Source organism: Pelodiscus sinensis, chromosome 1, assembly GCF_049634645.1.
Source record: "Pelodiscus sinensis isolate JC-2024 chromosome 1, ASM4963464v1, whole genome shotgun sequence".
Classification (NCBI taxonomy): Eukaryota; Metazoa; Chordata; order Testudines; family Trionychidae; genus Pelodiscus; species Pelodiscus sinensis.
This window is the reverse complement of record NC_134711.1, coordinates 73060634-73076402: the sequence shown is the minus strand read 5'-3', so window position 1 is coordinate 73076402 and position 15769 is coordinate 73060634. Positions and strand designations below refer to the sequence as shown.

General features: G+C 44.7%; 1 protein-coding gene across 2 annotated transcripts in view; it reads right to left on the bottom strand.

Moving 5' to 3' along the window:
• The window catches only part of TMTC2 (transmembrane O-mannosyltransferase targeting cadherins 2), a 402268-nt gene that overhangs the window by 248860 nt on the left and 137639 nt on the right, over positions 1–15769 (bottom strand). Inside the window, exon 2 of one of the 2 annotated variants that reach the window (XM_075932545.1) lies at positions 4833–5403. The exons of the other annotated variant lie outside the window; for it this stretch is intronic. Coding sequence (XP_075788660.1) covers positions 4833–5403 — 571 coding nt within the window. The remainder of the gene's footprint in view (positions 1–4832; positions 5404–15769) is intronic. 2 annotated transcript variants of the gene reach the window in all.

The following is a 15769-nucleotide window of genomic DNA, read 5'->3' as shown; positions in this document are numbered from 1 at the left end:
GCAGCCATTTAAATTTAAATGAAGCCGCGATTATTTTAATCGCGGCTTCATTTCCCTCTTCCGATCTGGCTAATCTACATGCCTCCGTCGAAGGAGGCATGTAGTCTAGACACACCCGAAGAGACCACATCTGTAAGCAGTATTCAAGATGTGGGTGTACCATGGTTTTATATAGAGGCAATAAGATATTTTCTGTCTTATTCTCTATCCCTTTCTTAATGACTCCTAACATTCTTTTTGCTTTTTTGACTGCCGCTGCCCACTGAGTAGATGTTTTCAGAGACTCCAAGATCTCGAGCAATTTGGTACCATCTGCAAATTTTGCCACCTCACCGTTTATCCCTTTCTCTAGATCATTTATAAATAAGTTGAATAGAATGAGTCCCAGGACAGACTCTTGGGAAACCCCATTAGTTACATCTCTCCACTCTGAAAGCTTCCCATTTATTCCTACCCTTTATTTCCTGTCTTTTAGCCAGTTACCAACCCACAAAAGGACCTTCCCTCTTATCCCAGGACAACTTACTTTATTTAAGAGCCTTTGGTGAGGGACCTTGCCAAAGGCTTTCTGGAAATCTAAGTATACTAGATTTCTATACTAGTATACTAAGTATCCATTGGATTCCTCTTGTCCACATGTTTGTTGACTCCCGCCCCTCAGAGAACTCTAGCAGATTACTAAGGCATGATTTCCCTTTAGAGAAACCATGTTGACCTTCCCCCAACAAATTATATTCATCCATATGTCTGAATTTTATTCTTTACTGTAGTTTCAACTAATTTGCCCAGTACACCTCCTTAAAAATGTGTCCACTTTTTTAAAGTTTCTTTTTGAGGTTAGGTCATTAAAGGAACTCCTGATTGAATTGTATTGTCCTCTTACCATTCTTCCTATCTTTCCTTTGAATTGGGTTAGTTTGCAGTTGTGCATTTAATATCGCCACACTCAGAAACTGCCATCTTTCCCGAACTATCCCTTAGATTTTCTTCCCATAGGACCTTACTGACCAATTTTCCAATTTTGTCAAAATATGCTTTTCTAAAATCCATTGTCCTTATTCTGCTATTCCAACTTCTTTCCTTCCTTGTGAAATGTATCATTTCATGATCACTTTAACTCAAATTGCCTTCCACCTTCAGATATGAAATCAAAGAGCATTTAGTCTTTCAAAAGAGTGCTCTCTAGTGCTGCTTCCTGCAGTTCAGGATGGGGGGGTTGGGGAATGTCGTGCAGAAACTTTTCGAAACACAAAACACACAAGACTACCAAATAGGGTTGCCAGATGGTTTAACCAAAAATACTGAAACCGGCAGCCATCTTTTTTTCTTACTCTGTGCCAGAAGAGAGCTCCCCTACAGAACCAGGTAAGTGAGGGCGGGGGGGGGGGGGGGAGGGGGAAATACGGGAGTGGCCTAGGAGCTGGGTCGGGGAGGGGGGCTCCAGAGGTTGGGCCTGGTTGCTGAGTGTGTCGTAGGGTTGCCAGGTGTCTGGTATTTTCGCCTCCTGTCTGGTTATAAAAAAAATCAGAAAATACCGGACACCTAAAATGTCCGGTATTTTCTGATTTTTTTTATAACCAGACAGGAGGCGAAAATACTGGACTGTCCAGGTCAATACTGGACACCTGGCAATCCCACTACTGAAGTGTCTCCCTGGAACCAGTACCACTGCTTCATGCTTTGGCCTAGAGTTTAAGTCTAAATTAATCTGTGACTGAATTTGCTAACTCCACAGAAACAGAAGATGTAGCAAGTACACAAGAAGAGAGACACACATCAAAGAAGTGAGTGCATTAGGGATTGCAGGCAACGAAGGGAGAATAAGTTTAGGGACATTGACAACTTAACCATATTTACAAAAAGTCAATTGTTCCATTATAATCAGGGGCAGCCCGTCCATATAGATAGATGAGCTAGACAGTCGCCTAGGGCACCAAGTTAAATGGGGCGCCAAATGGTGGCGCAATATCATTGAGGGGTTTGGAGGTGGGGACACCGATTGCAGGGTTCGCCTAGGGCACCAGTTGCTGGCAGCTAGTCTAGGGCCGCCCCTGATTATAATCACCCTGAATACCTCAAAGTCCTACGTATATTTATCTAGCTTTATATAAATATTTCATATGATAATTCAGATGCAGACTCAATTATCAGAGTGCTCTCTTTATTTGCACCAGCATGGTAAGGACATCACAGTTCTCATAGGGTATGTCTACACTTGCCCCCTAGTTCGAACTAGGGAGGCAAATGAAGCACGAGGAGTAACAGTTAAATCGAAGGAAGGGGTTTCCAATCGAACTACCGAATCTACATGCGGCAAGTTAAATCGGGCGACTGGCATTTTAAAATGGTGACCAGCCACAAATATGCTAATGAAGCACGGGATATTTAAATCCTGCGCTTCATTAGCAACTTTAGTATGCTTCATTTGCCTCCCTAGTTCGAACTAGGGGGCAAGTGTAGACATACTCCTGTATCTGTTGAGTATGGGTATGCTCAGAAGAGCAAAGTGTGTTAGGAGGCTTCCTACCCAAAACCAAGAAAGATGAATGTGGGTGGTGGAACTGCCCCCAAAAACACACAAGTTTCTATGAAAGATTGGATTCAGGCCTAGACATCTCTTAATACAAATTCATCTGCTCAGGTCCTTGTGACAAATTTCTGCACATAGCAGCAACCCACCATGGCCTGCTTTCCTGCGAATTGCTGCTGTGAACCATGCTCTCCATGCAAGTAGCATATTTCTTTAAAAGTAAAACAACATCCTCAGAATTACTTGCCAAAAACCAAACCAAACCAAACACACACATAAATTTAACACAAATACAAAGACTTGAAACCACTATGGTAAATATGAAATCCTCCACTAAAGGAAAGGAAATAAATACCACAAATACAAATCTGGAGAGGAAGGGATAGAATAGACAGCAATTCCACTTAAAGTGTTTCCATCTTGATTCCTCATGACTGTCCATAGAATAAAAGCATTAACTGCTGGTTATTCCATGGAATAAAAGCATCAACTGCTGGTTTTCAGTCAAGGTGTGAAGACAGACCTGGGAGAGGATTTTGACCACAAGAAAAGAAAAGGATCTGAGGAGCAGTTGTTTAGTTTAGATACAAAAGACAAACATAATGTATTTCAAATTTGATGTTAAGAAATATGTACATATTAGGAATAAAATATAGTTTTATCACACATTTTCTTCTTTGGATAATGAGAGAGGCTTACAAACATGACTACAGAATTATGTGCCAAACATTTGAAAAATCGCACCACGTAACTTTAAAATGTAAGTTGCAGTTAGATACATATATACATTTTCTTTTTTCCAACAAGTCACTATTTAGTGTACTCGTGCTGTTTGTACATTGGCTTTCAGAACTGTTATTACATTCTCAAACACCTGAATAAGTAAAGTGTTTAATATAAGTTGACATTAGTTATGTTAAACAACACTTCACACCAGTTTAGCAAAAGACGGCTGGGGGCACCTCGTGTCTGTCACGCCATCATAAGTTGTCAAGACAGGGACTTGTCTCTTAAATGGATCTAAAATTTCCATTCTGAGAGAATTATTTCAAGCATTTTAGAATTTTACTCTTGCATCAAAACAAAAAGTCGAAATTTCAAAATCTCTCAAAATTTCCAAAAGTAATTCATTACAATAAGGTTGAAGATCCCAATTTAGGATTTTATATCAGATGTCCAAACAAAGTACTTTGAACTAAACATTCTTATACAGGCAGTCCCCGGGTTACGTACAAGATAGGGACTGTAGGTTTGTTCTTAAGTTGAATTTGTATGTAAGTCGGAACTGGTACATATTGTAGGGGAAACTCTAGCCAAACATTTCTCCAGAGCTCAGTTTTATTCTCCCACACCTCACTTCTCAGTCCTTTATTCTAAAGCTGAGGTGTCTGCTGAGAAAAGCCGCTCCGCGTCTCCCTGGTCTGCTGGGGCGGGCGCTAGCTTCGCGTCTCCCTGGTCTGCTGGGGGGAAGCAGCTAGTGAGGGGTTGCCTCACCCCGTTTGTAAGTAGGGATCCGATGTAAGTTGGATCCATGTAACCCGGGGACTGCCTGTAATTTGCCATAAAAATGGTGAAATTGATATGTTCCCATGAAATATTTTGATGTTTTTCAATCTGTATTTTCCAATGGAAAACTGATCCATCAAAAAAAATTGGTCCGCTTTTCTTTTACTTGTGTATAGCACCGAGCGAAATGGAGCCCAGGTCTGAGATGGGACATTTAGACACAGCTGTGATGCAAATAAAAGAGAAAACTTCTTTGTTTTGTTTGTAAGCCACATTTTCAGAAATATTTCTTCTATAAGAGGCTGTAATACATCTGCATGGCAGCTCCTATCAGGGGGAGAAGTGTGTCAGAGCCCTTAATTCAAGACCTATGTATTTTTGTTGAACCTGAACATTAAATGTTCTATCTTCGCTTCAGAGAGGTTTGTAGATTTATATCAGCTGATGCTCTTGTATATTCAGCCACAGGAAGCTGAATTTGCAAGATACAAAAAACCACCACCATGCAAAAAGGTACTAGATGGCAAACAGAGTGGAAAAGCTAAAAAAGATGGGTGTGAATGAATGAAATAACATCCCCAGCATGAAAAGACGGGCAAAACCACCTAGTTTAAATGCCAGCCACTAACAAAAAATGACTGATAGTTTTAACGATAAAACTTTCAATATAAGACATCTGTGCTTATTTTGCAGAGGGCTAACTTCCCTAGTAAGCCATACCTGCAGATAAAGTTGGCATATGATTAATTTAGTGATTGCTTGTTTTATAGAACAAGGTGAGCAGAGAGTCACTTACTTTATATATAGAAGGAATGATCTGGTGCATTTTCAACCTGTGAAACACAAAGATGTCATAAACTGCTGAAACTGCTAGAACAGTCACTCCTTGCTCTTTCCACAACATGCTGCAGCCAGCACAGAGTCCTGTACCCAAGATCCAGCCCCAAGTGCTGGCTGAGTAGCTTCTTGTAGAGCAATGTTTAACGTAACATATCAAGGAGAGAAGAAAAAAGAAGCAGGCTCCGACGTCAGCCCTCCCTACAATTCCTGCCACTGCTTCGGTGTGGATGGGATGAGATGCAAACAGCAGGCCTGCGATTAATGTCCAATATCCATCCCCAAACAAGATTCTGGAGAAGTTTGTGAAAAGTCCTGTGACTGCAGCATGTAGCAGGACATTTACAAGGTGGTAGCTCCAAGGGTCCAAGCCTCCAATAGCATGGTTAATGCGAAAGGAGAGTGTGCAGAGAGGTCGGTAGGACTTGTGACTCCCACTGTGGGTGAGGAGGGTTCCCCAAAAGTCATTGTAGAATATGTGGGTCCAGGGGGTTTCTGACAGAAGATCCTGGTTTGTCTTGATAGCTCGGCTATTAAAAAAAATAAAAACAAAGAAATGAGCCAAACAGCAAGAAAGAGAAGATACAATCATATTACTATGATAATGCAAACAGGTCCTTGTTTTCTTATTCTCTATATTGTGCAAGCAAGAAATAGAATTATGTCAATGCTATTTTCCTTTAACTTTTGAATTTTTGCTAGAGTACAAGAGGTGTTAAAAGTGTCTATCTATTGACTTTTTGCTAAAATAAATTTCCATATAAATTGGCTTTTAAAACATTAGAAACAGATGTTATGCCGAAACCATCAAATTAAAACACCCTTCAATGACATTCATCTGAGCCTAACCCATGAGCAATTACTTAAGATTTGATGGGTTATAATTAAAATTTAAAAGAAATATGAAAAACTGACAAACACTGTTGAAACAACTGATCCTCGAGCAAATCAGAATTCAAACCCCAACTGGTCTATCATACTCTAATTCTAACACCTAAATTAAAATTTGTCTTGCCGTCATAGACGAGCAATAACTACACAAAGTCACTAGATATGTGCAAATTTTGTGCTACTACACTGGACAGTTCATAGACTTTCCTGTGCATATTTTGCCTGAGAGAATTCTCAGAGAATACCATAAGTGTGGCTGAAGGCAAAGTATGTTAGGGATTCAATTCCACCTTGTGTTTGAATATTTTAAGATTTGTATTTTGCCTTTTAAGATGTACTACTCTATGTTGTGGTTAGTTTACTTAAAAGTAAACCTTAGGGCAAGAAGCAAGTTTTACCATTTTGTGGTCTGCATGACTACATTCAGATCAACAGAAATCTGTTCAGCATAAAACTTGAAAAATTATTTATTCCTACAAATTCAATCATCTACCATTACAAATCACAATATGGTAGGGTTGCCAACTATCTAATCACAAACCCAAATACTCATGCTGTGCCCCCTGCCCTACCTCAACCCCAAGCCCAGCCTCTTCCTCAAGACTCCCCCACTCGCTCCATGCCCTCCTCCCTTCATTGCTCCCTCTCCCACACCCTTCCTCACTCTCACTGGACTGGGGCTTGGGGTTTGGAGTGTGCAAAGGGGCTCTAGGCTGAGACTGGGGCAGGGGTTTGGGCTGCTGGAGCAGGTACAAATTCTGGAGGGAGTTTGAATGGGTTGGGGTGCACAATGTGGGAAGAGGCTCAGGGCTGAAGTAGAGGTTCAGAGTGTGGGATGCAGATTCTATCTAGCACTTACCTCAGGCAGCCCCCATTCTGTGGTGCAGCAGGGTTAAGGCAGGATATCTGCCTGCCCTGGCTCTGTGCCACTCCTAGAAGTAGCTGCCATGTCCCTGCAGCTGCTAGTGAGGAGAAGGGGATGGGGAAGCTTTAGAGTTGGTGCTCAGAATGGGGGCAGCTTGAAGAACCACCTGGCCTACCCATATAGTGGCCTGCAGGATGATGGGCCAACCAGGCCACATCCAGGAACTGCACAGAACCAGGACAGGTTCCTGTATGAGCCCCACTGCACCCCCTGATTTTTAGTGACCTAAAATCTACTGGTTTGGCTTCAGTAGCCTCTGGGAGATTGAGCCTGATTCCAGGAGACTCCTGGCAACCCCAGGGGGTTTGGCTACCTACAATAGCCACACATCTTAAATAAATAACCAATGTTCAAATAAGAACCTGCCTCCATATGTTAAACTTTATAAATGTCTTGTTTCAAGGTGCCTTGTTCTAACTGTTAAACGCAGAATGGATACAAATTATCATCATTACTAAACATTTACATTACAGTAGTACCCATAGTCCAATCATGTTGAGGCTCCTTTGCACTAGGAGCTGTACAAATGTATCATCAGTGATCATCCCTGACAGAGATGGCTCTACAACTAGCTAAGCTGAGCTTTGAGAGAATATTTCCCAAATAGGACTAAATTTACACAACAGATAAACCAAAAACATTACATGCCACAAAGGGGCCACAGCTAAAGCAATTTGTTTGCCTAATCACATTTATGTTTACCAAGCGGCTGCAATATATTGTGGAAAGTACATACATCAGTGAACTGAAAACTCAGTACACAGTTCTTTCCAGGTGGTATAACCACCACAGCTTGTGACCTGACACAGTCAGAGTACAATGAGACCAAAGGAGTAGATGGTTAGGCATTGTACTTCACAATGTGTCAAAATCCCTTCTTAGAGTTCCCTGCTCTCTAAAGAGAAGGAATGGAGTTCTACCTGCATTGAAGTCTTATTGGATGGCCATAGTTAACAGGATGGAGAACTCGATTCTGCAAAGCAGCCACCCCGAAAAAGACTTGGATGTCATGATGGATAATCAACTGATCATGAGTTCCCAGTTTGATGCTGTGGCCTGAAAAGGGGAAATAGCAAGGCGCAGACAGATTAGAGAACCTCTATTTGGCACAGATGTGGCCAGTGCTGGAACACTGTGTCCAGATCAGTGGCAAAAATGATGTTGATTAACCGGTAATGGTTTAAAAAAAGAACCAAAGGGAATTACTAAAGAATTGGAAAACATGCCTTATAGCCTAGGGGAGCTCAACTATTGAGCTTAACCAAGAGAAGTGTAAGAAGTGACTTGATCACAGTCTAAAAGTACTGAAGAGCAGAAATTTGATAAGAGGGGTCTTCAGTCTTGCAGACAAAAGTATAACAAGAATTAGTGGCTGGATGCTGACGTTAAATTAAAACGGGAAATATAGCATAAATTTTTAACAGTGATGGTACAGTAGAGTCCCTATTATCTGACATAAACGGGACCGATACATGGTTGGATTACCAAATATGTTGGATGATACGGACTCTACTGTAGAGAGCAACGGAACAGCTGATGCCGCTCCTGCCAGGACGAAGCGTCCCCGGCAGAGCAGCATCAGCTGCTTCCTTGCTCTGTAGGAGAAGCTGCTGCTGCTGCCGGGACGCTTCCAGGCAGGAGCAGCAAGCGGGGCCGTTCTCCCGGCTCGCGTTGTATACGACCCTGCAGATCCCGGGGACAAAGTCCCCGGGAACTGCAGGGTTGGATAAAGCGGAGTGTCGGATTACCAGGTGTCGGTTAATCCGGACTCCACTGTAATTAATCACTGGAACAACTTATTAAGGACTGTGGTGGATTCTCCATCACAAGAAACTTTTAAATGGAGACACTTAAGAGAACTTAGGGTCTTCAACAACATGGAAGGCAGAGATGCATTTACTCTTTCTAAATGCATGTGCACGCACGCACGCAAGATGGGCCAAAATCAAGTCTTTAAATTTAAAGAAGGAATAGGAAAGATCTGAAATTCAGATCTGAATGTAAATACTGAAGTTGAAGTCCATTTCTGCACTAGAAAAATATAAAAAGTGGCCTTAAGAGTCTCACATTGGCCATCTTATTTTAAGGAACTGGTATGTGAGAGTACACAATTTCCTTAATAAAAAGAATCATTTGTATGTTAAACCAGGGCTCAACATGCAGCCCATTTGCTTGTGGCCCACAGTGCAGTTTGGGTTTACGCGGGGCTCAACATGTGGCCCAGGGGTGGGAGCCAAAACAAAAAGGTAGTCAATAGGATTACCAGGTCGCTTCGGAAAAAATACCGGACACACTAGATGGGAGGGCAGAGGGACCGGCCGGGGGGGGAGCAGAGGGAGAACGGGAAGCAGGGCTAGTTCGGGGGAGGGAGATTAGAGGCAGCGGGGCTGGTCGGGAAAGATTTGGGGGGGGGGGGAATGGCTGGTGGGAAGCAGGGCTGGTCGGGGGGAGCGGAGCTGGCTGGGGGAGATCGGGGGAGGAGAACGAGCTGGCAGGAAGCAGGGCCAGCCGGGAGGGGGCCAGGGGGAGCAGGGCTGGTTGGGAGGGATCAGGAGAGCGGGGGTGGGGGAGGAGAATTGGCCGGCGGGGAATGGGACTGACCAAGGCACATGCAGATCCCAGGGCGCTGCCTGTCCCATGCACGGTCCTGACGAAGCACGAGCGAGTATGACTACCGCTCCACAACACGCTCGAACAGCACTCAGGAGCACGGGACAGGGCTTCTCCTCCTCCCCAAGGCATCACTCCTCCATCGGATGCAACCAGAGGCTCCCAGCTACCCCTCCCCCCGCCGCCGCCCCTGCCCGCCAGGTTTCCATCAGGCACCCAGCTGGAAAACTAGAAGATACCAGACATTGCACATGTCCGGTATTTTCTGAATTTTTTTTTAGCAGACAGAGGGCCCAAAAACTGGACTGTCTGTCTGAATACCGGACACCTAGCAACCCTAATAGTCAATATAATGGTATTCTGTTGATATGCGTTTTAGTAGTTAAATTCCTGGACTGTCATTGCTCAAAAGTGTTGTCATATGGGTAGAAATTGGGTAAATGTTGCATTTTATTAATTTAAGCAGAACTGGCTTAAATGGGTCCTGTGTGTTGTGTAGTCTTGCCTTAATCTTGGTATTCATGCCCATCAGTGTGAAAGAAGCTATTTGCATATATATTTGCATGTATATGCAACCTCACTTAAGCTGCAGGCCTGGACACGTGCTGTATCATTGTGGCCCCGGGGCTTACAAAGTTGAGTAGCCCTGTGTTAAAATGTAGTAACCCCATGAAAATACTCTAAATGCCATGTAGCTCAGCAGTGCCATTGCATAAAGAACATTTCTGTAATTCCTTTAGACATGCTAACTGCCTGCATATCCTTTTGTCTCTGAGCATATGGTATTTATGAAGAGATTGCCATAAATCTTTTAAAGATCCGATGATACCTCTTAGAACACTTTACATTTTGAGTTCTGCTTCTACTGTGGATCAGGTTGCTTGTGTTTGTTTTCCCAATCCCACAAAGTCTTTTTTATTTATTTAACTACTATTAATGGAAGACTTACTTTGCAAAGTAGGGAAGGAAAGGGGAGCTTTGATCTGTTCTTGTTTACTCCTTTTCGGAAAGCTGAATAGCTCCCAATAGACCCGGCAACGAATCTGTCATAACAGTTCAGTTTACAGCTCTTTATCTATGAGCCTTGATTTAAAATTTTATGTATACTATTGATCACACTCTGCTTAAGTATAGAATCCATCTGACATATCTGAAGTTTTAGGAGAGCTGCAGTGCATGCAAGAAAGATAGTAGATTCTAGTATTTTCAGTACATTTCATAAAAAGAAATAGAACTTGCTGGCTCCATAGCATTTACTTGATGGTTTAAGTCATGTCACAGTCTGTCTCCTCTCCGCTCCAAAATCCATAGCAGTGACAAAATACTCACTCCCCTTGATTATTTTTTTCTGAACCATTTATGAGTAAAGAGGATGCTGTTAATGCTCTGGAGTATTGGCAAATACAACTCTACAGAAGTGTCCTGCAGCTAACTGGCAGTCTCCTACAGGCCACTGGCAAGCATTCAGCTACTACTGTTTCGTATTATGCAATCTAATAAAAAACAGTCTTGGCCAACATTTTTGTCTTTCCTTTCACAAAAGGATACAGGAATACAATTTTCATATAAGCAACCTAGCTTATATTAAGGCATATTGCAAAATTCAAATGTTAAAAAAGCATGAAATAGGAACTTTTACTATCACTGTTTAAAGATATATCATAGTACACAAACATCTGTAGAGTACATAATCCCCAGAGCTCACTGAATAAGTAGAGGAAAATGGGAGAGAAATGTGAATTTTCAAGTAAACTGAAATATTAAAAACATGTTCCACGTAGCGGCAGTGACTTTCTGTGCCGCCATGAAATGAACATATGGACTCTCAATCCTAGGAAAGCGAATAATTAGTTTACGTCATAATAGCTTAGTAAGGTTTCAAGGGGAAACTCCTTGGACCAACAACATTTCTTTTTCATCAAATGATTTAAACCCATTCTGGAAGCTTATCAGATTTCTTTCAACTGCACAATTCAGAATACTCAGTTGCTCAAACGCAAGCATCATACAGTAAGGCAATTCAGACCCCAGTGATGGTAGGACCTGGGTTACCTAAACAATGGGCTACTCATTAGCAGTAAGGTACTTCGCAGATTATAACAAACCTCAAGGCCAATAAAGAAAGAGTTGAAACTCTATGACTCAGGTGGAACAGGTTTAATTATTTATGAATAACATTGATGATATTCTTGGAGAAAGGTGCTTCTCTTGAACCCCTGTTAAAGATGCAAATGATAAAATGAGGCACTCACTAGCAACAAGGGGCAAGTAAAAGAAAGAAAGGAGGAAATGAACAGACCTGAATAAAGGAAGAAATCATAATCCTCATTGAGAAACCTGAAAACACTTGTCCCCAAATTCAAAAATGGGTAAGAGGAAAGGAGAAATTTAATTCCTAATATTTATTCTTCCTTTTACATATTCTCATTAATTCCTATTTTAAGTCAAGAGGGCACAAACAAATGAACAACACTTCATAATGTGTACCACAAAGGCCCTCATGGGAGCTGTTACTTCAAACTTCTTGAAGATGGATAAAAAGTACAGCACCTTCAACCATCATTACTGACCAGAGCTGCAAGGACACTCACTAAACCAAACTCCCCTCATACTTACAGCTCTGCATGCATAATTAGTGCTCAGTATCCGATCATTCTCCACAAATAAACTTTAAGGGGACACAATAAGCAGGCTTTTTCATTTGTTTTGTTATGGCATCAAATTCTGAAGAAAAGGTTACTCACCTTGTGCAGTAACTTCTGTTCTTCGAGATGTGTGTCCCCGTGGGTGCTCCACTACAGGTGTCGGGCTCGTCCCGGCGCCGCAAACCGGAAACTTCTTCGTAGCAGTAGCCCCCTCCGGAGGACCGCGCGTGCGCAGTGTGTCCCGCGGCGTTCGCGCCTTTTCTGCGTCGCGCGGTCCGACCCGCCAGTTCCTCCTAGCCGGAACATCTGCAAGATACAAGAGAGATCTCCGAAGCAGGGAGGAGGGCGGGTCGTGGAGCACCCACGGGGACACACATCTCGAAGAACAGAAGTTACTGCACAAGGTGAGTAACCTTTTCTTCTTCTTCGAGTGATGTCCCCGTGGGTGCTCCACTACAGGTGAGTATGAAGCAGTCACCCTCGCACTGATTGTGCTTCGGATTTACTTGTGCACGGACGAAAGGACTGCTTGAGCGACTGCTGTGTCAGCGACCTTGAGACGGTCAAGGGCATAGTGTCTAGCGAAGGTGGATGCGGACGACCATGTCGCTGCCCTGCATATGTCTGTAAGAGATACATTTTTCATAAAAGCCGTGGAGGCAGCCATACTTCTGGTTGAATGCGCTGTTAGCGAACAGGGCAGAGATTTCCCCCTGAGAGTGTAGCAACGGGTGATGCAGTTAACTATATGTTTGGAAATACGTTGGGACGACAGCTGATGACCTTTAGAGCGATCAGCGAGTGATAATAGCAAACGCGGAGACTTCCGGAATGGACGTGTTCTGTCAAGGTAAAATGCCAATGCCCTTCTAATGTCCAGAGTGTGCCAGCGGGCTTCCTCCGGTGTAGCATGCGGTTTGGGGTAGAAAGTAGGGAAGATTATAGGTTCATTGACATGAAAGGACGAGTTGACTTTTGGCAAGAAGGATGGGTGACATCTCAGTGAGACTCCCTGCTGAGTGAACATCGTGTATGGCGGGTCCGCTGAGAGTGCTGCAAGCTCTGAAACTCGCCGAGCTGAGGCTATTGCCAGGAGAAAGGTAACCTTTATCGTGAGAATTTGTAACTCACAAGTCGCAAGTGGTTCAAATGGTGGGCGGGTAAGGGTGTCCAGTACAAGGCCAAGGTCCCATGGCTGCGGGATAGGCTTGTGTGGTGGACAAATATTGGAAATTCCCTTGAGAAATTTCTTCGTAAGTGGATGAGAGAAAACGGAAAAGCTCTCTATGGGAGCGTGAAAAGCCGAAATAGCTGCCAAGTGTACTTTTAGCGAAGCAGCGGCCAATCCTTGGGAGTGTAAATGCAGGACGTAGTCCAGAATACGCTGGATCTGCACATTTAGGGGGTTAATGGCTTGTGGCCGGCACCAGGCTGAGAAACGACGCCACTTATAGATGTACGATCGTTGGGTGCTGTGTCGTCTGCTTTGCACGAGTACATCCATGACTGCTTGGGAGCAGGTTAACTCTAGGCCCTGGAGCCAGTCAGGAGCCAATCTGTCAGGTGCAAGCGGTCGACATCCGGGTGGAGAAAGTTGCCGTTTTGTTGTGAGATCAAGTTGTTGATCCTTGGAAGACGTTGAGGTCTGGACACCGACATCTGCATGAGTTGCGTGAGCCAAGTCTGGCGCGGCCAGAAGGGAGCCACGAGGATTACTGTCGCCGAGTCTGATAGTATTTTCTGTATTACCCGCGGTATCAGCGGGATTGGGGGAAAAGCGTAGAGGAGATGGTACGCTCCCCAATTGAGAAGGAAGGCATCCCCCAAGGATTGGTTGTCTATCCCCGCTCTCGAACAGTAAGAGCGGCACTTCCTGTTGTCGCGAGTGGCAAAGAGGTCGATCTCTGGGTAACCCCATGCCCGAAACAGATCGAGAGCTACAGAGTGAAGGAGCTCCCATTCGTGTTGGGAGTGGAATGATCTGCTGAGCGTGTCCGCAATTATATTGGTTTTGCCGGGGAGATAGGAAGCTACGAGCGCGATCCTGTGGCGGATCGCCCAGTTCCACAGGCGCACTGCTTCCGCACACAAAGTCCTGGACCGGGCCCCGCCTTGCCGGTTGATGTAGTAAACCGTGCATATGTTGTCGGTAAGGACTTGTATGGTGGTCCCCTGTATATGTTGGACAAAGTGGCGGCATGCGTTGAAGACTGCCCTGAGCTCCAGGAAGTTTATATGGAGTAGGGATTCCTGATGGGACCACAGTCCCTGAATCCGGTAGTGCAACATGTGCGCCCCCCAGCCTATTAGCGACGCGTCCGTGGTCAATTGAATGGATGGGGGCTGGATCCGGAATGGAACGCCTGCTAGAGTATTGGCAGGTAGAGTCCACCAAACGAGCGATTTCCTGACTCGGGCAGGGATGGTTATGAAAGTGTTGATATTGGTAATGCCCGGTTTGTAGGCTATGAGGAGCCAATGTTGCAGACATCGCATGCGGAGGCGAGCATGGGCTATGACGTATGTGGTAGAGGCCATGTGGCCCAATAGTTTCAGGCAGGTAAGGTAAGAGACCTTCGGGGCTGTGAGCAAGACGTTCGATAGGTCTCGAATGGTGTCGGCTCTGTCCGTAGGCAGATACGCCATAGCAGTGGTAGAGTCTAGTCTGGCCCCAATGAACACGATGGACTGGGCCGGAGTTAGAGTAGATTTTGGCAGATTGATAATTAGGCCAAGGGTCTCGAAGATGCCTTTTGTAGTGGCAACTGCCATCTCGGCTTGTTCTCTCGAAGGTGCTGAGAGGAGGTAGTCGTCGAGATAAGGGAAAATGGTGATCCCCGCTCGACGGAGGTATGCCGCTATGACTGCCATGGTCTTTGAAAATACTCTCGGAGCTGCGGATAGGCCGAAGGGAAGTACCGCATATTGGTAGTGGTCGTCTCCGACGGTGAATCGCAGAAACCTCCTGTGAGCTGGATGGATAGGAATGTGGAAGTATGCGTCCTGCAGGTCGAGAGACGCGAACCAATCCCCCTTTTGTAGTGTTGGAATGATGGAACCCAGAGTAACCATCTTGAATCTGTATCTTCGCAGGTAGCGGTTGAGACCGCGAAGGTCTAGTATCGGCCTCCATCCCCCCGACTTTTTCTCTGTGAGGAAGTATCGGGAATAGAACCCCCTGCGATGGAATTCGGGAGGAACTATTTCCACTGCACCTATGGTAAGTAGGTGTACTACTTCCTGTCGTAACAGATTTTCGTGGGAGGGGTCCCTGAAAAGGGGTGGGGAGGGAGGGTTGGTGGGAGGCAAGGTGGAGAACGGAATGGTGAGTCCTGAGGTTACAATCTCCCTGACCCAGCGGTCTGTGGTGATGGCAAACCAACGAAGGGAGTATGGATACAGACGGCGGTTGAAGAGTTTGGTTACTCTCGCGTTGGGTTCTAGCTGAGGGATGGCTCGCAGACTCTCGATCAGTATGTCAAACTTGCTGTCTAGATTGTTGCTGGTTGTTGGCCTTGTTAGGTTGCTGGCGGCGACGTTGGGGGCGCTGCCTCTGTCTATGCTGGTCGTATGGCCTAAATCGTTGGTTGGTATAGTAGGAAGCCGAAGAAGGAGGCGGCCTCTGCCTGTTATATGGCCAGGCTCTCCTGCGCCTGAAGGGCGGGGTGTACATCCCTAGAGTTCTTAACGTATTTCTAGAGTCTTTTCCTGAGTGAAACACTTGGTCTGTGTTTTGAGCGAACAGGGATGCTCGGTCAAATGGGAGGTCCTCCACCTTAGGGTGTAGATCCTTTGGCACGGAAGCCAGGTGGAGCCAAGAGTCTC